General features: G+C 60.5%; 1 protein-coding gene across 2 annotated transcripts in view; it reads right to left on the bottom strand.

Annotated features, from left to right (window-relative positions):
- Window positions 1-141: 141 nt before the first annotated feature.
- Qsox2 (quiescin sulfhydryl oxidase 2) overlaps window positions 142-25,913 on the bottom strand; it is a 29,794-nt gene continuing 4,022 nt past the window's right edge. The window contains exons 2-13 of one of the 2 annotated variants that reach the window (XM_048345995.1): window positions 22,176-22,276; window positions 20,664-20,712; window positions 20,048-20,153; window positions 19,547-19,637; window positions 18,008-18,153; window positions 15,262-15,396; window positions 14,993-15,122; window positions 12,469-12,591; window positions 10,311-10,461; window positions 6,990-7,178; window positions 2,238-2,812; window positions 142-2,205 (exon numbers count right to left, since the gene is read on the bottom strand). In XM_048345995.1, coding sequence (XP_048201952.1) covers window positions 2,283-2,812; window positions 6,990-7,178; window positions 10,311-10,461; window positions 12,469-12,591; window positions 14,993-15,122; window positions 15,262-15,396; window positions 18,008-18,153; window positions 19,547-19,637; window positions 20,048-20,153; window positions 20,664-20,712; window positions 22,176-22,276 — 1,751 coding nt within the window. In that variant the 3' untranslated portion in view covers window positions 142-2,205; window positions 2,238-2,282. Of the gene's footprint in view, window positions 2,813-6,989; window positions 7,179-10,310; window positions 10,462-12,468; window positions 12,592-14,992; window positions 15,123-15,261; window positions 15,397-18,007; window positions 18,154-19,546; window positions 19,638-20,047; window positions 20,154-20,663; window positions 20,713-22,175; window positions 22,277-25,913 lie in introns of both variants that reach the window. The other variant, XM_048346001.1, reaches the window with a different exon arrangement.

Raw genomic sequence — 25,913 nt, 5'->3', positions numbered from 1 at the left:
GCCTCCGGGCCGCCTTCCGAAAGGCTTCTGGTTCAGCACAGGAAATCCTAGACTTTCAGGTGTTGGGCCTGTAAACCTGCCCCAACCCCATGGCGCTGCAGTTGGCTGGCTCCCATTTCAAAAGAACGATGACAACCTTCCCAAAGGTCAGACTTTATTCTTAAAATGTACACATTACAGTTTAAGTACAAAATACGCACTTGCCTTGCGGTTAAGAAATCTCAATGAGATTTCCGTGTCAATTGAGTTTTAATCCAAATCTTCTCATTAAAAATAAATAAGCATTTATATTACTTCCATATTATATTCATTGGTCTCAATCCTTTTTTTTTTTTTTGGTGTTGGCACTGGGGCTTGAACTCAGGGACTGTGTGCGGTCACTGCAGCACTTGAGCCAGTTCCACTCCTAGCTTTTGGGCTTTTGGGCGGTCGCTGCCTGGACTGGCTTCAAGCTGCGGTCCTCGGATCTCAGCCTCCGGAGTAGCCGGGATGACCGGCGTGAGCTTTAAAACCTCCTCTACCACTGAAAAGAGAAAGCCGACACCTTGCCTCCGGGCCGCGCCCAGACCTGCGCAGGCAATCCCTAATCGCGTGCCGTGCGGTGGAGTCCTGACCGCTTGCGGGAGGGCCCGGCCCATCGCGGCTGCCACTCTACCCACAACAGCCCCTCGGGGAGCAGGGCTGGCTCGGCGGGAGGGAGCAGCAGAAAGCCAGCCCTGCCTTGGCCTTGCCCGTGTCTCCGTGAATGAGGGCTGGGCTCGCCCACTGAAGACGGCTCCTTTGGGGGAGAAGGCAGGCACAGAGGCAGCCTGACCGAGGGTTCAAAGCTTCCCTCGGGAGTTGCGGGAACCTTCAGTAACCAGAGCGCGCACCCAGCTGCACAGGCAGGTTCGCGTGTGCTCTCAACAGGATCTCACGGGTCCTCCGTGGCGGAGGTGGAGCCAGGGCAGCAAGGCCACCCTGCCCTGGAGGGGGTCAGGCCTCCCACCACGGGGAAAGCTGGCTAAGGACAGCCCAAGGAGACGGGGGCCGCGCCCCCCAGGCCCCACCGACCACGCTCCAGGGCTTCCGGGACATCGTGCGGCCCACCACCCTTAGGGGCCACTTACCACATAAAGTACACACAGGCAACGGGGAAAGAGTACTTACAGCTCTTGCAGTCACTCCCATGTGCGCACACACACACTGGCCCATTTCATCCAAATGAAAGGAGGCTTGTGAGACAAGCCAGTGGCCACAACAGATCTCAGCAGGTTTGCTGCTGAAACTGCACGCCACTGGGTGTTTGTAATTCTACAGTGAGTTTAAATTGTTAATGGTTAAAAGAAAAACCATCCCTGAGGCCTGGGAAGACAGCCTGGCTTCTGTCCAGGGAGGCCTGGGTTCGGGGCCCACACCAGGTCCTTGTCCTTCCCACCGGGCCCTGAACTCCTGGCCTCCACTGGTGCTTCCTTCCACATGAGAAGAGGGCCCCAGGACAGGCAGCTGCAGGCCTCCTGGGGCCCGCGCCCTTCCACCCCAAGAACTGCCCAGTCCTCACCACCTTCCGGGCCCGGGGCTGCCTCCGGAGTGGAGGACCAGGCTGTCCCTCTGTCCCTTGTCACCAGTCACAACTAAAAGGCACTGCCACCACCCAGCCTCTCCACCCCAGCCTCCAGCTCACACGGCCTGGGTCACCGCATGAGACCTTCCTGCTGGACTAGGGCTGGGAGCACGCACACTTCCGACAGGAGGTGCCAGCAAGGCCGCTGTTTCTACAAGAGCCAGCCCTGCTCCTGCACGGGTGTCTACAAATCCCTGATCATGAACGTCAGCATGGTGCAAGAGCTGCCAAAGCTGCCACAGGGTGTCTGCAGAGCCGGGCGGTGGAGCCGGACAGGAGGCGTCTGCAGAGCCGGGCGGTGGAGATGGACAGGAGGCGTCTGCAGAGCCGGGCGGTGGAGATGGACAGGAGGCGTCTGCAGAGCCGGGCGGTGGAGATGGACAGGAGGCGTCTGCAGAGCCGGGCGGTGGAGATGGACAGGAGGCGTCTGCAGAGCCGGGCGGTGGAGATGGACAGGAGGCGTCTGCAGAGCCGGGCGGTGGAGATGGACAGGAGGCGTCTGCAGAGCCGGGCGGTGGAGATGGACAGGAGGCGTCTGCAGAGCCGGGCGGTGGAGATGGACAGGAGGCGTCTGCACGGCCGGGCGGTGGAGATGGACAGGAGGCGTCTGCAGAGCCGGGCGGTGGAGCCGGACAGGAGGCGTCTGCAGAGCCGGGCGGTGGAGATGGACAGGAGGCGTCTATACAGCCGGGTGGTAGAGCCGGACCTTCCAACGCTTGGACCTCACACGGAAGAAGAAGTACATGAGCATGAGGAACAGGGACGAGGCCACGTACAGCACCACGCACAAACTCATGTCCAGGCTGGAGAAGCCAACCCCGAGGAAGGGCACGGAGGCTGGAGCCTCCTCTTGGGCCCTGGGCCCCTGGGGGCTCTGGAGTCGCAGGTCCAGCCGGTGGTGCAAGTTCTCCAGCCGCTCTGTTCTGGGCTCCAGGACGTGGTGCGGATGAAGACTTGGGTCATCTTGGTCTCCCTGCGGCTTCCCCAGGGGGCCGGGTCCTCTGCCGGTGGGCGCGCCCGCCCCAGCACCGCCCAGGTCTGCGGAGTACGTGTCCACCAGGTTCTCCCGGCCGTAGTGCCGCTTCAGGAACAGCAGCACCTGGCCCTCGTTCCAGCTGTCCAGGCCCTTGATTTCCTCGTGGCAGGCTGGGCAGAGCTCTGGCGTGGGCCACGGCACCTTTGGGAACTTGGGGTCCTCACTCAGATGACCTAGGAGGGAGGGAGGGGCACAGTGAGGGAGGGCCTTTCAGCCGGCACACATCTGCCTCCCCTCCCCCGCCTCCTGGTGCCCACTGCAGGGCCCCTTCCCTCCGGAAACTCCCGTGTCTACCGGCCAAGGGCCTGCGCACGTGGCCCCCCTGCCACACCCTGAACCCCGCCTGCGGCCCTCCCCACCCACCTCCCACCGTCCGTGCCGTCCGTCCCAGGCCCCCAAGGCCCCGGTCACTCCGGCCGCCGGGAGCCCCTGCCCACGCACCGTGTGCGTGCTTCCCACTCCTGGCTCCCAATCCCCTCCCCGGGCCCGAAGGCGCCCAGAGCCCCTGGAGGGCTCTCGCGACCCCAACCAGGCCAGGCCGCCCCGCCCTCCCCCACGGCTCCACCGCAAGCCAAGCTCCTCGCTCACACAGCCACGCGGGACGCCTCCCCTGCCCCGCTCCACACACACGCACACGCACACACACACACACACTCACACGGCCACGCAGGACGCCTCCCCTGCCCCGCTCCACACACACACACACACACACACACACGCTCACACAGCCACGCGGGACGCCTCCCCTGCCCCGCTCCACACACACGCACACGCACACACACACACGCTCACACAGCCACGCGGGACGCCTCCCCTGCCCCGCTCCACACACACACACGCACACACACACACACTCACACAGCCACGCGGGACGCCTCCCCTGCCCCGCTCCACACACACACACACACGCACACACACACTCACACAGCCACGCGGGACGCCTCCCCTGCCCCGCTCCACACACACACACACACACGCTCACACAGCCACGCGGGACGCCTCCCCTGCCCCGCTCCACACACACACACGCACACACGCTCACACGGCCACGCAGGACGCCTCCCCTGCCCCGCTCCACACACACACACGCACACACACACACGCTCACACAGCCACGCGACGCCTCCCCTGCCCCGCTACACACACACACACACACGCACACACACACACGCTCACACAGCCACGCGGACGCCTCCCCTGCCCCGCTCCACACACACACACACACACACACACACACACACACACGGCCACGCACGGGGCGCCTCCCCTGCCCCGCTCCACACACACGCACACACACGCACACACACACACACGCTCACACACACACACATGGCCACGCAGGACGCCTCCCCTGCCCTGCTCCACACACACGCACACACACACACACACGGCCACGCGGGGCGCCTCCCCTGCCCTGCTCCACACACACGCGCACACACACACACACATGGCCACGCAGGACACCTCCCCTGCCCTGCTCCACACACACGCGCACACACACACACACACAGCCACGCGGGGCGCCTCCCCTGCCCTGCTCCACACACACACACACACACACACACACACGGCCACGCGGGGCGCCTCCCCTGCGCGCCTGCAGTGTCTCTGGCCAGGTCCTGGTGGACAGCACGCGCCCCGGAATGGAAGCCCACCTAGAGCACCCCCACTTCAGACGGCCAGTGCCACCGCAGAGCCAGCTGGGACAGCGCCTCGGCACCCAGCTGGACTCCACCGCTCGCCAGCGACACCTGCTCCTCGTTCCTCCCGTCACCACCCTAACTGAAGCCTGCCATCCTCGCTACTCAAAAGCCTGCGATCTGACGACTGCGGTTCAAAAGCAGCCCAGACAGAAAAGTCTGTGAGACTCTCATCTCCAATGAACCACTCAGAAAAAGCCAGAAGGGCGTCGTGGTTCAAGTGCGAGAGCGCTGGCCTTGAGCACCAAGAGGCTCAGGGACAGCATCCGGGTCCAGAGTTCGAGGCCCAGGACCGGCCAAAACAAACCACCAACATTCTAACCGAGGACGATGCAGGCAGCCGGCCGGCACGGGCTCCGGACACGGGCGTGTGCCCGTGAGCGAGGCAGCGTGCCGGGACGACCCGGAGCGCACACCGTGAGCAGCTGTCCTCCCTCCCGCACGCCCAGTGCAGGACCGCGCAAGCGCCCTGCACCAGCCTTGGCCTGCCTCCCTCCGCCTGCCACCCCCGCCCCGGCCTGCTGACCACCCTCAAGTGGTCCTCAGGGAAGGGGAGGCCGGCTACCTCCTGTGGGGCCCACCCACCGGCCCCGCCCATCCGCGCCCCGGAGGTGTGTGGCTGTGGGCCTCGGGAGTGAGGCCCTGAAGAGCCCCGCCTGCCTCAGTCCCTGGGTGCGTGCCTGCTTGCACCGCCTCCCGGAAGAGGGATCCCGGTTAGCCCCGCCTGCCTTCCGGGTCCGGAACTGGAAAGGCGGCTCTAGCTGGCCACGCCTCCCAGCCTTAAGACGCTGTGCAGCAAGATGGCTGCCGGCAGTAACCTGGAGGCGGTCCTGCTAGTACTTAGGCCGCCCCTTAGGGAGGGCCCGTGGCCTTCCGCCCTTGACTGACAGCTGGGACCGCCAATCATCGCCCTGGCTAGGTATGTTACACCCTCCTCTTCCTGCCATTGCCCATACTTAAGATCTGGTCCGCACCACTAAAACTGAGAGCAGTCTTGAACCTCTCCCGAGTCGTCTGATTGTCCAACTGCCGGCGAAAGGTTGGGTTGGGCTGGGTGCGGGCGACTCGCGGCTCGTTACCTATTCTGGGTTCACCCTTGGCGGGGTGCACTTCCTCGCCTCTCCCGCTGGTTGGGAGAGCACCATTTTTTTTTTGTCGGTCATGGGGCTTGAACTCCAGGCCTGGGCGCTGTCCCTGAGCTCTTCAGCTCAAGGCTAGTGCTCTACCACGTGAGCCACAGCGCCACTTCTGGCTTTCTGGGGGTTCATTGGAGGTAAGAGTCTCATGGGCTTTCCTGCCCGGGCTGGCTTTGAACTGTGTCCTCAGCTCTCAGCCTCCAGAGTAGCTGGGACGACAGGCGTGAGCCACGGTGCTTGGCTTAGGCGGGCCACCTTTTGTGCAGGGGATGCTGGCCACACCCGGCCTCTTCACCTGCTGGCCAGGACACATACACACGGCGGGGGCCGCACCCTCCTGAGGCTGTCCTGTGGAGGGCTCGGATGAGGTCATGGTGGACAGGGGGCAGGCGTGGCGGGTCGGACCTCCCTCCCTCCCTCCCTCCACAGGCTGCTGAGGAGGTGAGCTGGGGAGCTCACGGCGCGGGAGGGGCACGGACGGCCCCTTCCTGCTCGTGCTCCGGGCTGGGCGGTCCAGCTGGCTGCCTCAGTGCAGCCCTGTGGGGAGGTGCGGGGGGGGGGGGGGGGAGGGGGGAGGACCTCGGCCGGCCTCGCAGGCCGCCTTGAGGCCGCAGCCGACAGGGGCGAGGAAATCCCACAGTGCGAGGCGCCCTCAGCCCGCGAGCCAGGCCAAACCAATTCCCTTTAGTGCTCTCGTCGTCGCGCTTGCTAATGCGCTGGATTAAGTGAAAACCGGCAGTTTAGGGCATTTTCCATTCATCCTTATCAAATTCATTTCTCAGTGGAATTATTTTAAGCCTAATTTTAATCTGCCATTCGTTTGTGAGTACTTTGAATTTACTTAACTCAGAGAACACATATGTCCCATTTAGTTTTTAAAAACAAAACTACCTTGTGGGGTTACAGACTGACCCCAAAGAGAGCTTGGGCTTACAGTCTGAGAATAGATGTGTGTGTGTGTGTGTGAGAGAGAGAGAGAGAGAGAGAGAGAGAGAGAGAGAGAGAGAGAGAGAGAGAGAGACAGAGACAGAGACAGAGAGTGAGAGTCGTAGGGCATGAACTCAGGGCCTGGCTGCTATTTCTGAACATTTTAGGTTAGCACTCGACCACTTGAGCCACAGAGCCATTTCCGTTGTTTTTTTGTTTGTTTGTTTTTCCCTTGAGTAGGTGATTGGAGATGAGTCTCATGGACTTTCCTGTGTGGGCTGGATTTGAACTGCAATCCTCAGAGCTCAGCCTCCTGAGTAGCCAGGATTATAAGCGCGAGACTCTAGCACCCAGCTAAGAATAGATTAAAAAAACAAATGATAAATTCGGTACCCCAAGCTGTATCCTGAGTTTTCTAATATCCAAATCACTGCCAGGCACCAGAAAACCACACGGCTTGGTGAGGGCCGGAGCCCAGGCCAGAGGCCCCGCCGGCTGGCAGGACACGGTGGTCCGGGAGGGCCGGCCTCCCGGGCACAGCGCGGCTCCCAGGCTGGCCCCCCGCCCCCCGCGCTGCCCTGGCTCACCCGCCAGGCGGCTGTTCACCGCGTTGTGCTTCCTCCACAGCCAGAGGAGGGCTTGGTCCGGGGTCTTCACCGTGTCCATGGACTCTTTGGCCATCGCCTCAAAGTGCTCGCCACACTCTCTGCAGCCAAAGAAAGTGCGGATGTACCTCCTCAGGGTCTGCAGCACGGCCGCGGGGTCCTCCTCCAAGCCTGCGGGGAGAAGAGCCGGGCGCTGGAGCCGGGCGCCGGAGCCCCGCGCATCCCCCTGCTCTCGCAGGACAGGTCTGAGCAGGCTGCCCAGGTCTCCGCAGAGCAGCCTGTGGACAGAGCCCCAACACCCCAGCACAAGCAGGGGTGCACAGGGGTTCCCACGGCAGACGGCACGGGCCCCCAGCACCAAGCCCGAGCTACACGCACTCAGACACCCACACTCCCCCAGGTCCTCGCCAGGCTCACGGCTGCCCCTGCCCTTGGCCTGGGGCTCCCACGGGCGGTGCGGGCCAGGGTGGTGAGGCTCTTCCCCACCCTGACTCCCCGGGGCAGGCGGGTGGCAGCCAGGGCACCTAGGGGAGGGCGAGAGAGTCCCCCTCCAAACAGTGCCGGCGCCACAGTCCCAGTGCATGGAAGACGACGGCAGGAAGCTGAGCTCAGGGACAGCCTGGGCCACAGAGCCGGCTCCAGATTAGTCTCAACTACACAGGGCAAGACTCTCAAAATGAAAACGTCAAGCCGGTGCCAGGGAACCCCCCCTGTAGTCCTAGCTACTCAGGAGGCTGAGATCCGAGGACCCCAGTTCAAAGCCAGACCAGGGAGGGTAGTCGGTGAGACTCTTACTGTAATTAATCACCAAAAAGCTGGAAGTGGAGCTGTGGCTCAAGTGGTAGAGCACTAGTACTGAGCAAAAAACCTAAGGGACAGCACTCAAGCCCTGAGTTCAGGCCGGATGCCGGCGGTTCACCTCTATAATCTTAGGTAAGTAGGCGGATGAGGTTAGGAGGATCGCGGTTCAAAGCCAGCCAGATGTAAGTAAGATCCCGTCATGTACGATCACGCACGCAAGCCCCAGCTCAACCCAGAGCTGGATGCGGGGGTTCATGCCCCTATCCTAGCTCCCTCCTGAGATCACAGGGGTCCCAGGCCGGATCGGGCAGAGGAGTCCAAAGACTCCTCTCAACAGGAAGAAGCTGGGCTGCGTGGGTGCACCCCGGTGTGGGTGTGCCTGGGCAAGAATCAGAACTCTAAAATAACCCTAATGAGCAGGGCACCAGTGGCTCAGGTGCACAATCCTAGCAACTCGGGAGGCTGAGACCTGAGGACCTTGGTTCAAAGCCAGTTTGGGCAGAAAACTTCAGGAGACACTATGCTCAATTATTCAGCAAGATGTCAAACCGGAGGCATGGTTCGTTGGTAGAGTACCAACTTTAAGCAAAAGAGCTCAAGTCCTAGTACCAGATATCAAACCAAACCAACGGAACACTGCAAAAGTGACTGGAGGTGTGGTTTAGGGAAGAGCACCTACCTAGCAAGCACAAAGCCCTGGTTTTAAAGAATCAAAATTTCAAAAAGGCAGCATCTGAAGGCACAGCCCACAGCACGGCAGGCCCAGCGGGGGCTCAGGACGGGCGCGGGGCGCAGAAACAGGGATGCGGAAGGGCAGGCGGGGGCCGGGGGGGGGGGGCAGGCAAACAGAGTCAGGAGTCGGCCCCGGGCTGGCAGAGCCCATGCCAGCCGAGTGTGCGGACGGGAAGGCAGAGCCCCAGTGGCCCGTGCCCCAGCGCCCCAAGGACCAGCCGAGGGGCCGAGGAGGCTGCGTTCTCTGTCCCCAGCCCTGCCACTGGGCTCCTGGTCTACAGCCCTCAGAGGAGGTGGGTGGCAGCACACCGCGAGTGTGGCTGGCTGCGGGCGCCTTGCGGGTGCCGGGCAGTGCCCGCGGGAGGCAGGGGCCCTGGCCGTGCCGGGCGGCGGGCCTCCTCCACAGGAGGTCTCCTGACATCTGCCTGGCGTTGCGGTAATCCCCTCCTCTTCCCAGCCGCGGCGCCGCCCGCCCGGAACCTAATCTTTAAAGTGGACACGACCCTAAACCTCTACCTGGGGGAGGGTTAGGACGCGAGGCTGGCGCTTGAGCCCACGGGGCTTAAATGTGCAGTAAGGAAAGAAAACCTCCAAGACTTAATCCCGCGCTGTCTGACCCAATTCCTCCGGCGGAAGAGCGCCGGGCTCGGAGACGGGAGCGGTGCCCAGTGCCCCCGGGGGTGCCCAGCCTCCTCCCAGCTGGAGCAGGGCCGTCATGCCCTCCCCACGGCCCTCCCAGCGCTCCTCCCGTCACACGTGGGGCGGGGCTGGGCTCCGCCTGCCCCCCAGGACCCCCACAGGGACACAGCAGCGGGGTCAGGCATGGGCCCGGATGGGCTGCTGCACTCAATCTCGTCCAACTGCTGTTCTGACTGCAGTGCCTCGCAATGGCTCCCAAGCCGTCCCCTTCCGTCTGTTCTTCTCTGCCCTTTCTGATTCTCTTGGGACCGTGGAGTTAAGAGCCGTCCCTCCCCACTGGACTGTGTGAAGCTGGAACCTCACTGCCCGGAGGACGGGGGTGGGGTGGCGGGGTGAAGACCTTTGACCCTTGGTATAGGTCATTTTGGCAAGGTGAGTGGTGGCCTAAACAGGCAGCATCTGCCTCCCAGCCCTGACTCCCATATCCACCAGAAGGAAGAGGTCAGATGGGGGACACGGGACAGGCTCCTGCGACGCCCAGAGTCCCGTCCTTCCTCACCCCACTAACACACCAGGGCCTGCTGGCATGGGGAGACACACACCCCAAGTCCCGGTGGACAGGAACCCCAGCACACACCAGGGCTTGCTGGGATGGGGAGACACACACCCCAAGTCCCGGTGGACAGGAACCCCAGCACACACCAGGGCCTGCTGGGATGGGGAGACACACACCCCAAGTCCCGGTGGACAGGAACCCCAGCACACACCAGGGCCTGCTGGGATGGGGGAGACACACACCCCAAGTCCTGGCAGACATGAACCCCAGCACGATAAAGCTGAGAGATGATAAAGCTGGGATGTTTTAAGCTGCTCAACGTGGGGGAATTTGTTACGTAGCAACGGATACCTAATACACCTCTCTGAAGAGGTCTCCCCATCCAACTTTTCTAGGCAAGTGCATGCGTTTGTCAGTGAGCGAGCGGAGCCCAGGCTCCTCCCTCCCATGGCCATGGCGGGTGGCACTCCTGTGGATGTCTGGGGAGAACACCCCCACCCTCCCGCTTCCGCGCCTGTGGGCACCTGGGTGGACAGCGCACCGAGCCCAGGCGGTGCAGCTGGGGGGTGGTGTACCTGTGCCCAGCAGCGCCTCTGGGTGGGCGGAGGCCTCGACCGTCAGAGTGTGGAACAGCTTCCAGAGGGAGCAGGGGTAACCCCTCAGCTCGGGTCTGCTGCCCTGGCATCCCACCCACGTGACATGGTTGGTGAGGAAGATTCCGGATATCTGGGGAAGACACAGGGGACGTAAGGCAACTGTTAACAATAAAAGCCACTGGTGGCAGGAACCGGAAAGTATCATTCATCGAAACCTCCTTACTGGGCCAGGGGCTCGTGGCTCACGTCTATAATCCCAGCTACTCATGAAACCGAAGTCTGAGGATCGTGGCTTGAAGCCAGCCCAGACAGAGGAATCAGAGACAATCTTACCTCCAATTCACCAGCAGAAAGCGAGAACTGGAGGCGTGGCTCAAGGAGAAAAGCTCTAGCCTTGAGCAGAAAAAGCTGAGCAAGAACGGGAGGCCCTGAGTTCAAGTCCTAACACCAGAAAAAGTAAATTAACGTTAAAAAAATGCTTCCACTGTGCACACCAGATCTGGGCCTCTACCCAGTGAGGTGACACCCAGGACCAACGTATGTGTCAGCACTGAGGGAGTTCACCACACAGACAGGCGGTCTGCTCCTGCCGGGGCGGTCTGCTCCGGCTCTTTTTCCATCTTTGGCCAGAAGACAAGGTCTGTGCCTTGATGAACAATAGTACGCATAAAAGGCACTACCCTCCCCCTCCTCGCCTCCTCTTTCTTGGTGCTGGTCCTGGGGCTTGAACGCAGGGCCTGGGCTCTGTCCCTGAGCTTTTGTTGCTCAAGGGGCTGGCTCTCTACCACTTGAGCCACAGCTCCATTTCCAGCTTCTTTGGTGCTTAATTGGAGATAAGAGTCTCATAGGTTTTCCTGCCTGGGCTGGCTTTGAACCAAGCTCCTCAGAGCCCAGCCTCCTGAGTAGCTAGGATGACAGGCTTGACCGTTGGTGCCTGACCAACCCTTCTTCTTCTTCTGCAGGATCCATTAGGATGTAGGAGCCACAAAGAACCACCCATAAACACTTCAAGTGGCCTGGTGTGCTCCCTCTGCAGAGGTGAACAGCACAGCGCAAGAGCGGGGGTCCCGGTGAGCAGGGGCCCAGTGCGCGCCGCAGCCCGGGCTGCAGGCAGGTCTGTTTCATGGGCTTGACGCCAGTCCTGGGCCTTGAACTCAGGGACTGAGCACTATCCCTGGCTTCTTTCTGCTCAAGGCTAGCACTCTACCACTTGAGCCACAGCGCCCCTTCTGGCTTTTTCTATATAGGTGGTGCTGGGGAATTGAACCCAGGGCTTCATGTATACCAGGCAAGCGCTACCACTAGGTCATATTCCCAGCATGCCAGGCCGCTCTTCTGCCTCCCCCGTGGCCCCACATCTACCACACCTGTTTCACACGGTCTGGAGAAAGTGCAAGAAAGATCAAGGCGGGCTGGGGATATAGCCTAGTGGCAAGAGTGCCTGCCTCGAATACAGGAGGCCCTAGGTTCGATTCCCCAGCACCACATATACAGAAAACGGCCAGAAGTGGCGCTGTGTCTCAAGTGGCAGAGTGCTAGCCTTTAGCGGGAAGAAGCCAGGAACAGTGCTCAGGCCCTGAGTCCAAGGCCCAGGACTGGCCAAAAAAAAAAAGAAAAAAGAAAGATCAAGGCAACTGTTTGTTTCTAAGCTGCCGCAGGAAGACCGGGCGGCAGTGTTGGTGGACTGATGCACCAGCCAGGTCTGGGGCGCTAGCTCAGATACAGGTGAGGCTGGACAGTCAGCGAGGGGTTTTCTACTGTCAAACCTCAGGGCCAGAGAGGGGCAGCAGCAGCGGGCCCAGACACCGTACAGGGGAACCCGAGGGAGGGCTCTAGAACCTTCCATGCTCACCGAACACAGCACCACAGCTTAGTGAAGTTAAGACAACCCAAGGCAGATGGGGTAGACAGCGATAACGCTGACGCTTGGGAGGCGGATGCGGAAGGACCACCGCGACCCCATGCCCACCCGGCTACCACCACAGCCCCGCGCTGTTCCCCCAGGACAGCCGAGCGTGGGGGCTGATGCTGCCAGGGAAGCGGACCTGTGCAAGCACGGGGCCTGCTTGCCCGAGGCCGGCGGTTTTCTCCCCGTGGACCACGGGCGGTGGGCACAGGAGGCGGGGTCGGGACTCACCCGCATCTTGTTGTTGACCAGGTCGAGGACGGCGTTGTAGGGGATCCTGTCCAGAGGCAGGGTGCTCAGCCACTCCTGCAGCGTCTCCAGCAGCTTCCTGACGGGAGCTCGGCCAGGGAACAGCTGAGAGAGGAAGACAGCCTCAGGACGGCCCCGCACCCGGGGGCTTCACCGGGAAGTGAGGCGGCCACTCTCGGAACCAGGGCTCTGCCCCTTCACCTCCCGGGCCTTGGCCGCCTTGGCCGTTTTGTTTTTGCTGGCCACAGGGCTTGAACCGTGGGCCTGAGCACCGCCCCTGAGCGTTTGTGCTCAGGCTGGCGCTCTACCACTTGAGCCACAGCCCCACCTCCAGCTTTCTGGTGGTTCAGTGGAGCTGAGAGTCATGGGCTTTCCTGCCCAGGCTGGCCTGGAGCTGCGATCCTCACTCTCAGCCTCCTGAGCAGGGCGGATGACGGGCGTGGGCCCCCCGCGCCCGCCCCGGAGCCTCTGTGCCTGCTCACGCCACGGTGGAGCGCCCACGTGGAAACGCAGCCACGGAGCGTGCGGTGCCCGGCTGTCAGGAGCCGGCGGGCCTCGGAAGGCGCCGCCGCCACGCGCAGCCCGAACAGGAGGCCGTCCTGCGCCCCCTCTTGGGAACTTGGCTGGGACGTCGCTTTCCTATCACACATGCAGCGTGGGAGAAGCCTCGAAACCATGCTAACAAGCAGACCAACATAAAAGGCTGGACCATGAGCAGGATCTTTTAACGCTGAAACAATTCCTTTCCGAAACTGACCAGAAATGAATTTGTTTTCGGATATTTGAATACATTTTCGTGAAGTTATTCACGGTCAGTTGTGATGTAAGGGGCGCCGTGCCTGACGAGGCCCGCCCCCTCCACCAGGGCCCCTGCTGTCGGGAAGAATGGCCAAGGCCGGGGGGGAGACACACGGAACCTGCACACCCGGGGGGCACCGCAGGACGGGCTGCGCAGAGAAGCAGAGCATTTTCTTAAAGAAACGGCCAGCGAGCGCTGCCTCAACTCCGAAAAGCACAATGGGTAACAAAAGAAGTCTCTAAACACCGTTCACGTACTCGTCTGAAATGGCGTGGAACTCACTACTTACTGAACTACAAACTCTACTTCCTTTGCTTTCTTACACCCTACCGTGAGTGCAGGCTACCCAAATGGCTGAGGAGCAGCGGTCCTGTTGGGGTCCAGAAGTAGTCCACTGCAACCCCTGGGGAGCCCCCTGCCAGCCTGGGAGGACTGGGGAGCCGGGAGCTGTGGTGCTGTGCTTGGGACCCCCACCCACAGGTCAGGGGAGGCGGCCCCAGGCTGGGCTGCACCAGAGCTCAGGGAGCACCAGGGCTGCAGCCAGGCCACACAGCTGCTGTGGTCCACAGCGCGCCGGCTGGGCTTACCGCGGGGACCGGGACGGCCTTCTTCCTTATTAGGCTCTGCCAAAATAATGGCTGGGCCCAGAAGACAACAAACGCTTGATTTTGAGCCATGAGGCTGCAAGTTCTTGGTGGGAGCCTGGGGCTGACACCACGCACCTCTACACCCAGGTAACAGGAACGCCCTGGACGCCAGGCATCAGCCAAGCAGAGCTGTCCTGGCTGGCCCAGGAGGCCCGTGCGAACAGCGACTGCCTTCCCCGAGGGCTTCCCTGCCCTGGGCCTGGGGTCCTGCTCCCGGCCCCCGAGGGCCTCCCTGCCCTGGGCCTGGGGTCCTGCTCTCGGCCCCCGAGGGCCTCCCTGCCCTGGGCCTGGGGTCCTGCTCTCGGCCCCCGAGGGCCTCCCTGCCCTGGGCCTGGGGTCCTGCTCTCGGCCCCCAAGGGCCTCCCTGCCCTGGGGAGGCCCTGCTGTGGCTGGGGTCCTGCTCCCGGCCCCCGAGGGCCTCCCTGCCCTGGGCCTGGGGTCCTGCTCCCGGCCCCCGAGGGCCTCCCTGCCCTGGGGAGGCCCTGCTGTCGCTGGGGTCCTGCTCTCGGCGCTGCGCTGCACAGCACTCTGCTCGGCACCGGGGGCCACCGAGCCCGGCTTGGGCGGGCTGGGGAGGGCGCACCCTGGCAAGCTGGTGGCATTTGGTCCCCGAAGCCTGCTCAGGTCTCCCTTCACCCACACCAAGGCTGGGCTCGGCACCGCGTGCTGGACAGGGCCTCCTCCCAGGCATCCTGGCTGCCTCCCAGACGTGGGGCCCGACTCCCCTCCCCTGGTGACCCCGGCATGGTTGCAGACACATTTCCGGTGGGGACCCTCCCCAGCCCCACATCCACACAAGCTACGTAGGTTCTAAAGCCACCATCCAGCCCCCACTTCAGCGCCCCCTGGACCTCCCTGACCTGGGGTGTCGAGGCAGCCAGAGTCCAGCCTTTCAGAGAGGTTCACGGGGTCCCCAGCCGCTCTGCTGCGAACCCCTGCCTGCCTCCGGCATAGAGTAGGCATTCAGGCAGCAGAGCGAGGAATCACGAGGCAGGCGGGGGCCACCGGAAGGACTGGGCCCCCGGCTCCACAGAGCCCTTGCCACCCCGCTGTCCCGCACCTTGGCCACGAGTGTCACAAAGTCTCTGAGGGTCTTCAGCTCGGCGCCGGCCAGGGACCTGTGGGCGGCCAGCTCCACCCGCAGCAGGTAGTGCAGCCCGGATTCCAGGTCCGCCATGTACAGCTTGGCCCTGAGGTGGAACACGGGAAGGTCAGATCCACAGGCCCCTGGCCACCAGGGGGCGCCCCCGTGTCCCTCCCCCACGGTCACTCCCCCTGCATCCTGTGTCCCCCCCCCGCCCCCCCCCTTCAGTCCAAGCACACACTTGCCTGTCAAATTCTCGCCAAGCCACCACCTCCGACTGTTCTTCTGGGCTGGGCTTTTTGGGCAAGGAAAGCGATTTTTTCCTCACACCTGGCAGTGACTTCAAATAAGAGGAGAAAAAGGAGCGGAGAGGCTTTGCGCTGCAAGGAAGGAGACGGAGGTGTCCACACACACCGGGAGCTGCCCGTGCTGTCCCCCCAGGGGGCCGTGAGGGGCCACACAATCATCCACACACCTCGGTTATGGCTGTGGGCATGCACACGCGTGTACAGGGTGTGTGTACACTGGTAATGGGCCTTGAACTCAGGGCTTCGTGCTCGGCTTGCTCACGCACAGCTGGTCCTCGACCCCCTGAGCCATCCTCTCAGTCTAGCTTGTTTGCTGGTTAAGTGGCGCTAGTGCCCGGGCTGGCTCTCAGCCTCCAGCGTGGCTAGGACCGCAGGTGGGGCCCCAGCCAGGCCATCCCCGCCTGCAGGACAGCTGCGTCCACTCTGGCCTCGCGTCAGGCTGGGGTCCAGAGGCTGCAGTGGACGGTGGCCACGGCTGGACTCAGGAGCTGCCCTCCCGCCCGGGAAGAACAAGAATCCCCAGATCACGGCCGAGTTGCAGCAGCTTAAGGAGATTCATCTGCGCTTTGCCGGACCTTAAGACATTGGTAAAGCGGGTCTGAGCATCTGCCAAGATCAGCTTTATCCCGACTGCGATCCCGACGCGCCTAAGAGCCTTGGCCGACGTGCTCACAATCTGCCAGCCGAGCAGGCATCTGGAAGCCAGGCCGGGGGGGGGGGGGGGTCTTGGTTCTCCGTAGGGTTCTGGGTAGATGGCACTTGCAGCCCTTCTGCTGTAGTGCAGGGCCCAGGGCGAGCCACGGAGCTCACACTTCCACAGAGAACACGGCGCACGGGCTGCAGGAGACCTGCTGTGGCAGTGTGGTGGGTGCACGCTGGACCTCCATCTTCAGAACCCACCGCAGCTGTGAAGACACGCCCCACGACCTCGGCGCCCTCGACTTCCGTCAAGGTCGTGCCGCACTGGGGATGGAACTCAAGCCGGGCAGGCGCACTACCCCTGGAACCAGGCGCCCTGCCCCTTCTACTTCAGCTGTTCTCGGTAGGGTCTTGCATTGTCTAGGCCTCGCCTTGGTTTTCGGGCCCCGCCCTCTGAGTGGCTCGTATGCCAGCTCCGGCTGCCATTTTTCCATAAGGAAGTGAGGTGCCAGGGCTCTTGGCAGGGTCCTCACCGCCCTGTGAAGCTTTGGAGGGGCCAGAGGAACCCTGCGCTGTTCCGAGGTGTGCCCTTGGCCTGGGAGGCGCCTGGATGCGGGGATCCAGCAGCTCGTACCCACTGCACCCCTGCTGGAAGCCAGGGCAGGGCAGGGCAGGGCAGGGCAGGCCTTCTTCTGCCCTCCAACAGCAAGAAGCAGCAAGGAGGCCACAGGCTCCCCAGAAGCTTAGAGGCCTCCCCAAGCTTTCCCATCTGCTGGCGTGCAGTTCGTTCATGCTCCTGGCATTGTCCTATGGGGCATGGAGGTGCTACACTGGGGCTGGACACAGGAGGGCTCCCGCTGTCTCCCTTTTTTTTTTTGCCAGTCCTGGGCCTTGGACTCAGGGCCTGAGCACTGTCCCTGGCTTCTTTTTGCTTAAGGCTAGCACCCTGCCACTTGAGCCACAGCGCCACTTCTGGCCATTTTCTGTATATGTGGTGCTGGGGAATCGAACCCAGGGCTTTGTGTATAGGAGGCAAGCACTCTTGCCACTAGGCCATATCCTCAGCCCCTCCCGCTGTCTCCTTAAGGAGAGAGAACCCTGGGCCTCGCCCGCCTCTCCTTAGCACTTTCAGACAAAGCATTGCCTGTGAGGTGTAAGTCTACACCACACTTTTCCCGAGGCAGGGCCTGGCGCCTACCCCACCTCTCATTTTAGAAAAGGCGCCTATGCTCACAAGCCCATGGGCAGAGAGAGCAGCCAGGAGCTCAGAGCTGGGCTCAGCAGAGAGGTGGGTATCTGCCTGGACTTGGGATTTGCTTAGAAGCTCACGAAAATACAACCCAGACAACGAATGCCAAGAGCCTGGGCAGGACAAGCACAGGGAAGGTGGCCAGGTCCAGGGCTTCCTCCGATTTTGGTTCCTGGATTAACCTGCCTTGCAAGAGCCACAGATTTCCTCAGATCCCACCAAAACCAGCAACTATTCTTTAGGCCAAACAAGGTGACAGTGGCTCACATCTGTAATCCTAGCTACTTAGGAGGCTGAGATCTAAAGATAGTGGTTTGAAGCCAACCTAGATAAGAGAGTCCACAAGACTCTTTTTGTTGTTGGTTATGAGGCTTGAACTCAGGGCCTGAGGGCTGTCCCTGAGCTTTTCTGCTCAAGGCTAGCGTTCTACCACCTTGAGCTATAGCTCCACTTCTAGTTTTCTGGTGGTTAATTGGAGATAAGAATCTCACAGACTTTCCTGCTTGGGTTGGCTTTGAACTGAAATCCTCAGATCTCAGTGTATACTGAGTAGCTAGGATTACAGGCATTAGCCAACATCATCTGGCTGTCCATGAGACTCTTATCTCCAATTAACTACCATTCCCCCCACACCCAAAAAAAACCCAACAACTAAAAAACCCAGAAGTGGAGCTGTGGCTGACGTGGCAGAGCACTAACCTTGAACACAAAAGCTCAGGAGCAATACCCAGGCCTTGAGTTCAAGTCCCAGGACTGGCACACACACACAAAATAACAAGCCAAACGAGTGCTTACACGCTAATTAGTCCACGAGATCCATTTGGGTAAATCAGGTAGCAGGAAGGAACGGAGGCCACACCCAGCGACTGCAGAAATGCTCTGTCCCCATCCAGCGCCCTGGTCACCACGATGTTTTCATATGGAATCAAGTCCAGGGTCACCTGGAGGAGGAGGAGACCCCGTCACCTTCACGGAGACGCACGTGGCGTGAAGACCTCCACCTTACAGGCAAGGCTGTGGTGGAAAGGTGATCACCAAGTGAACGGCTGTGCCAGGGGCACCGCCCACAGGCACCACTCGGCAGGGCACGGCAGGGCCTTCCTCCCGCAGGCCGCTGGGTGGTATAAGGTGCAGCTCTGTCCCAGTGGCGGTACAGGTGCCCAAGCACCACAGCCGTGGAAATCAGTGACCGTCACGCAGAGCCTTCACAGAGCCTTCTGGGAGACCAGAATCCGCACCTTCTTTTTCAGTCCATTTTAAACCACTCGGGGGCTGCACGCCCGTGGGCAGACTACAAAGCCCAAAGATGACAGAACTGAACTCGCACTGACTCTTAAAGGCAGGCTTCTCCTATAACGCATCCACGGACCCTGCAGCACCGTGGCCACCATCAGCCATGCCCCGACAGCCACGCGTGCTGGCCCGTCAGGCCGGGTGGGCCGTGCCCGCACTGCAGGCTAGCCCCAGAAGCAACACAGCTGTCAGTCCAGCTGTGGCGCGGGCGGCCTGGGCCGCAGGGCAGCAGGTGCCTCGTGCCTGTCCCGCTCTGCTCAGGCGGAAGGCACAGCAACGGGTCTCCTGGGCGGAGCACCCTCACGAGTGGCATCTTTGTTGTGGTGGTGGTCTGCCGTGGGGCTGGAACTCTGGGCCTAGGTGGTGCCCTTGAGTTCTTTAGCTCACGGCTAGCCCTCTACCACTTGAGCCACAGCACCAGCACCGCTGCTGGTTTTCTGGTGGGTAACTGGAGATGAGAGTCTCACAAACTTTCCTGCCCCAGGCTGGCTTTGAACCATGATCCTCAGATCTCAGATTCCTGAGATCTCCTAGGATGATAAGCGCCAGCCACCAGCACCCAGTGATGGTATTATTTATACTTGGTCAAATCAGAGGCTTCAGAACCACACGTGACATCAGTCTAAGAGTGTCTCACAGAAGAAACAAGGATCAGCAGAATCTTGGATATGGCAAATTGGTCGAGTCCAGACTCCAGCCAAGAGAAGAGCTTGGTGACAGTGCAGAGGGAGAAAGGATGGCCTGCGAGGAAGGGGCAGCCAGGGCCCATCCTTAAACACAGCACATTTGTCTTGCAGCACTGGGGCTTGAGCTCAGCGCCTTGTGTTTGGCAGGAAGGTCCTCTACCACTGAAGCCACACCCTTAGCCCTCAAGGCCTTCATTCCAGCACTCAGCCTACAGACCAGTAAATTGGCTGAAAAATACAAACTAGGGTGCTGGTGACTACTGATGAGAACCCGAGAGGAGCACAAGCCATGGTGCTCAGTGGTTCTCACTGCCCGCGAACCTGCCGCAGCCCCGCGCCCACGTCTATACAGTACCTCTCGTCCAACATAGGAGCCATTGCTTTCAAAGATGATGGCCACATAGCGGCCACTGTGGCTGTCCAAGAGGGAAGGGACATCACTGGGCCTTGCAGGAGAGAGAAGAGAAAAGCTTTCAACAGTCCTCGCCACACACTGATATCCATGCTTCTTTTTTTTTTTGGCCAGTCCTGGGTCTTGGACTCAGGGCCTGAGCACTGTCCCTGGCTTCTTCCCGCTCAAGGCTAGCACTCTGCCACTTGAGCCACAGCGCCACTTCTGGCCGTTTTCTGTATATGTGGTGCTGGGGAATCGAACCCAGGGCCTCATGTATATGAGGCAAGCACTCTTGCCAGTAGGCCATATCCCCAGCCCCTGATATCCATGTTTCTTACATACAACTTCTTCCCATTTCTGGTGCTGGGGCTTGAAGAGGGCCTCCTGCTGGCCAAGTGCCCGGTCCGTATCACCAAGCCGCACCCCAGCTGCACACGCCACCTCTGCCATGGGGTTACTCACTGAACTGGGTCAAGAGGGGGGCAGGCTGGCGGCCGGGTGCCTTCTGTGTGGTTCTGCAGGAAGTCGATCATCGTCTGCCTGACCGTCTGCAGCTCCCTGTCATGCCCTGCAGCGGCAAGCCTCGATCACCACACTGTGCCCATCGGCCCACCCCAGCTGAGGCGGCTCACGGCAACCCCGGCAGGTGTCCCCACCCAGGTGCGGATTCACCACACAGGGAACCGCGGAGCCACAAGAGGGCAAAGGGTATAAGGACATGGCACCGGTGACGGGTCTCGCAGGGAGACTCTCAATGCCAGACACGACAGGTGTCTCTCAGGGGGCGCCCCGCGGGGCCGGGCACTCCGGGCTTTCACGCGGGTGCCGCTCACCCGTAAAAACCTGGTCACCGCGGGCTTGCCGTTATCCACACACTTCTTCAAACACTATTTCAATTTTAGATGCACGGCTACATTTTCCAGGAAAGGCACCCACACTGTTAAGGTTCGGCTCTTCACAGAGGGGCTGGCGGCGCCGTGCTGGTGTGGGGAGTGGGCAGGGCCCAGGGCCATCTCTATCACCAGCAAGTCTACGCGCCCAGCCAGCAAGACAGTCCAACACAACACACGGTCCTCACCTTTGAAGTTCTCTCCAGTTGTAAAATCCTTTGTAAAAGCTTTGAAGTACTAGAGGGAGGAAAAAAACCACACACAACAATAAGAACTGGCCCCGGAAGGGGGAGTTGTACCTAAGTTCAGTACTTAAAGACGGCGACTGCCCTCTCACCCAGAGCTCATGTCAAGTTCTTCCAGAAGTTACCGTGAGTGAAGACACGCCTCTGCGTCTCCGGACCCCAGTGTTCCCCAGGGACCAGGACTAAGCTTAATCGGATTTCTGTTTTGTACATTTCTAACCCAACAGGACTAGAGCAAAGCATGATAGGGCTGAATCATAAAAACTCTTGGTATCAAATCTGAGTCTAAATGGGCAGCCATGACAACACGTGATTTACACAGAGAGTCACTCACCAGCACCTCTAAGAAGATGAAAAGGATTCAGACCACATTGAGAACTCTCTTCATCAAAGGACTTGTGTAAATCAGTAAGCAAAGCGCAAATGGCCAAGATGATCATGGGCCAAGGGCACCAGCAGACCTCTGGAGACAGGGCCGCCGCAGCCACAGCCAGATGTGCTAGCCCCGAGACACCGGGGGAAGACAGATGACCACAGGTGCCTCCTGACAGCAGACGCCGGGCCAGGGGTGTGTCCTCCACGGGCTTAGGCGCCCTGGACCGGCCACTCCTTCCCAGGCCATCACAGGGAGGCCGCCCCGGCGCAAAGCGCCCACAGCTGCGCCGTTCCAGGTAGCCAAAGCCAGCGGCGGGGCCGTCACACGACAGGAGCGAGTGAGCGGACACATCCAGAGGTCCACACAACCCAACGCCATGAGCAAGCGGGAGAAGGAAAGCTGCGTAGTCTATAACACGCACAGCATGACCAGAGTGTGAAGTTAAAGGCAAAATAAAATGGGAACGTGTCCTGATGCTTTCGCCAGAACAAGAAAGCAAGCGAAGGCGCAGCCCAGCCCTGTCAGGCCAGCAAGGATGGCTACCACTCGATGCGGCCAGGCGCCAGCTGGAGCCAGGGTGGCAGAGCCCGGGCCATGCACGCGGTGGGGGGGGGGGGGGGGGCGGTGCACGGCACAGCAAGGAACGCTCTGTGGAAATGATTGCAGAGGCACTGCACACCATGCTTCCGGAGACGGCCCCGTCACTGAGATGTGCCCGTGGGCAAGCCCTGAGGCTGTGTCTCTGCGGAGGTGTTCCATGCAGTGGACCTTCCTTCAACTGGATCGCAGGCTACACCTCTGCCCCCTAGTGGAAGAAATGGGCACAGCTACCCGTGGCGGACTTCCCCCCAGGGGCAGGCTGTGGGGGGGCTCTGCGTGGGGGTGGGGACAGTGTACTCTACTGAGGACAGACCCACCTTCACCACTGGCCTCTGGGCCTAAGTGGCTCAGACTCTGTGGCCCGGGAGGCGGCCTGGCGAGAACATACATTTCTACCACGCTTGAGGAAGCAAGCCAGACACCCGGGGCCCCCCCCCCCCCCTGGGGAGGGTGGGCCGGCTCACAGAGCCAGGGCTTACCCGGAAGGTGGGGTAGAAGTGGACGTCGTAGGCGCGGCACACGTCCTGGTTCTTTTCTTCCGCACAGTCCAGGGCTGCGACTCGGATGGCAGTGGCCCAGTCTGCAAGGCAGGAAGGAGTGAGGCCTTCGGGGGCGGCGGTCCTCCACCCCAGCTCCCCGGTGGGCCCAGCGCCAAGCGAGGTGGCTGCCTTGAGGAGCCAGGCCACGTGCTTCACACGGCCAGTGAGCGTGCTGGCTCAGGATGGGAGAGTCAAGGCTCCATGTGTGGCCAGTACCACAGTTTGCACTCAGGACCTCGTGCTTGGGCCTGCCGTTGGTTTGCTTGGCTGGAACTCTACCACTTGACCCACACCTGCGGCCTAGCTTTACGCGGATTATTTTGGAGATGGAGTCTAGTGAACTTCCTGGCTCTGAACCTCTATCCTTTGCATCTCTCTGCCTCCGGAGAAGCTTGGATTATAGGGATGAGCCGCCAGCACCTGGCCAGATGGGTCTCCTACCACTCATAGGAGAGCAAGCTGATTTTTGCCATGCTTGCAAATCACTCAGCAGTGCAGCTTGCTGCAGCCTCCTAATTAGACAACACGGTGGCTGTCAGTAGCCAGTGGCCAGCCACTCACCAGGGACACCAAGCAGCAGTGCAGTTTGACCAGAGGGGACGGGTGAGCCAGGACAGCTCCACACCCCCACTGCAGCGAGGCAGGTGGCAGATGGGACTGCGGTCTTTCACCGCGGCTGCGCTAAGCGGTAGCGTGGTTCAGTCACCATCCCAGGTGCTCCCACGTGCCCAGGGATGCATCTGCCATGCTGTGAAAAAGCAGCATTTAGTGCTTCCTTCTATCTCGAAAGTTGTTTTCTTTGCTTTGCTTTTTGCCAGTCCCCGGGCTTGAACTCAGGGCCCGAGCACTGTCCCTGGCTTCTTTTCGCTCAAGGCTAATACTCTGCACTAGAGCCACAGCGCCACTTCCAGCTTTTTCTGTGTATGTGGTGCTGAGGAATCGAACCCAGGGCTTCATGCATGCTAGGCGAGCCCTCTACCGCTACGCCACATTCCCAGCCCCTATCTTTAAAGATTTTTTAAAAATTATTTTTATGCCAATACCAGTAAACTTTTTGGCTTTTACTTACAGCTAGTACTTTAGCCCTTGAGCCATGCCTCTAGTCCAGCTTTTTTGCTGGTTATCTGGAGATGGAGTTTTGGCAAGGTCTTGCCCAGGATGGCTCTGGACAATGATCCTCAGATCTCTGCCTCCTGAGTAGGTACGATTTATAGGAGTGAGCCACTTGTGTCTGACTTAAATTTTTTATTACAATTTCTAACACATAAATAAAACAAAACAAGACAATCCTCTACATGTTTCCCATCTCGGAATCGATAATCGCCAGCTTCACCCAAGCCCCCCAGCCTCCACCCCTAGAAGCATCCAGAAGAGCGCAGATACACACATCCACCTCATTGCTCTCTAAAGGCAAGGGCTCCTTCTGAACACATTGCCATTGTTACAGCAAATCCCACATTCCTTCATGCTCTCCAACTCCAGGATCCCGACACCGCTGCCCTGGCCGGGGAGGTCACACCGCGGCCGCACAGGACCGCACTCTGTCCCGCACCTCCCACTGGCTGCGTGCCCCCGCCCCCCAACTCCCCATAAACACGCACGTCTAGGTTCCTGCGTTCTGGTCTGTCTCCACAGACTCTCCAACTATCTAGCTAGGGACGTCTTAAGAGAGTTTTCTCTGAATGCCAGTCATGCTGCCTGGACAGGCAGAGAGCGAGGACGCGTAGAGCCCATGGTTGGCAGGTTGGAGGTCACAATCCCTTCTGGCTCTTAAAAGACCACACTCGCTTACGATACATACCTTTTCCCTCTGTAATTAAGGGCAAACAAGAAAGCTCTTAAGCGTGACCAAATACTGTTCCCACTTGTGTGGGTTACATGAAACCAACTGGTGTGCCAAGGCTACTTTAAATGCGTGGGGAAAAAAATCACAGTGACCCCTGAATCACCCGGCCCATCTTCCCGGGGTCTCAAATTACACAGAGCTGAGGAAGAACAGTTAATACTCTCATCCAATTAGTGGCAGATGGCGGAGAACACGGAAACAGAATGCACCCTGAGCCACATGACTGTGTCCGGCGTGCAGGACTGGGCAGCTCTGCGGGTGGACCCTGTCCCTCGCCCACCACCCTCGCCGTCCCGGGTGCAGTCCCCAGGGCTCGTTCTGAGCCCTGGGAGTTTCCACAACATTCTCTTCCCGCACTGCCGTGGCTGTTTGCTGGAACCTTGCAGACCTGAAGCTGACTCCAAACCTCTTCACTGGCCCGAGGAAGCAGCGCATGAGCGCTTTCCTCTTCCTAGCGGCCTGTCGGCCCCCCTGCCAGGCCGGGTGCCGACCCTGCCGCCTCCCTGCTCTGTAAGGGTGGGAAAGCCGCCGGCCTCTTTGTGGGGGCAGGCATAGAGAGCAGCTCTCCCTGAACAATTGTTTTCCGGCTCTCATTCAGGAGCAAGGACGCTCTCGCAGGCCCCGCCCAGTCCACGGGGGACCCTCCGAGCAGGCGCACAAGTCCCTCCCAGGTCTGTCTCCCCAGCTCACCACACCAGGTCTCCCTCACTCCCTGTGCCAACCCAGTCTCTCTCCAATCAGCTGCTTTCTTTCTGCAGCGACCCTCTCGTTTTATCCGTGTCTCCTCTTCCCCTCGCCTCCAGAGGGCAGAGACCTCCCTGTTCCGTCCACTGCCCCTGGGCCGGGGCAGGGAGACCGCCGTGCATGTCTCCATGCTCATGGACGAGGGCCGTGCCGTCGTGGCCACCTGCGAGCACCAGCAAGCTGGCCGAGAGGAAGGTCCAGCTCGGCCGGCGTGTGAGCCCCACCTGCCTGCTTCCCGAGAGTCCTGTGGGCAGCAAAGTCCCCTGCGGAGCCAAGGTCAGGACACAGGCCTGGCGTCCACAGGGGCGTCCTGGGAAAGGGGGGTGCGGCGCCCCACCAGGCCTTGCTCTGAATACCAGCGTGGCCTGTGCTTTGGGAAGGCTGAGCAGACGGCAGGCTGTCAGTTACACCGGCCGCGGGCACTGAAGAAGCCCCAGCCGCTGCGAGGCCCGGCAGATGGATGGCATTCACAGCACACAAAAGACACACCGCCCATTTTGCCAAACAAAATGCAGGACACCGAAAAGGGTTGGCTTCAGGGGTTTAGGCCTTTCAACACGCCCTTCATCTCAGCCCCCTCCCACCTGTCAGGCCGCTGGGAGAAGCGCTGAAACAGAAAGCAAATGGCTTCGGGAGGGGGACCCCCCTCGACAGTGGTGCCGTAGGGTGCCAGCTGGGAGTCACAGACACTTCCTCCCTGGCAGCCTGGCTGGGCTTCCACAGAGAGCAGGGAACCAACCGCCTGTGACCTCTCACTGCCCTGTGACCTCACTTCCCCTGTGACCTCTCACTTCCCGTGACCTCTCACTTCCCCTGTGACCCCTCAGTTCCCCGTGACCTCTCACTTCCCCGTGACCTCTCACTTCTGCTCAGGTGCTGGACTACTTTAGCACTACAGGCTTAGAAGTACTTGTGAAGCAATTAGGTTCTAAACACAGTGAGTGACCTATAAGTTATTTTCAATTTATTTGCCAAGTAGTTATATTGTTGAACCTAACAGGATTAAACCTCTACTGTTACTTGTCATATTCTAATGACCAACTCTCTATAGGTCTGATAGAAGGTTAAGCATCAATTAGTTCTAGATC

This window comes from Perognathus longimembris, chromosome 1 (assembly GCF_023159225.1).
Source record: "Perognathus longimembris pacificus isolate PPM17 chromosome 1, ASM2315922v1, whole genome shotgun sequence".
Lineage (NCBI taxonomy): Eukaryota > Metazoa > Chordata > Mammalia > Rodentia > Heteromyidae > Perognathus > Perognathus longimembris.
The sequence above is the reverse complement of the archived record's forward strand: the minus strand, read 5'-3'. Positions and strand labels throughout refer to the sequence as shown.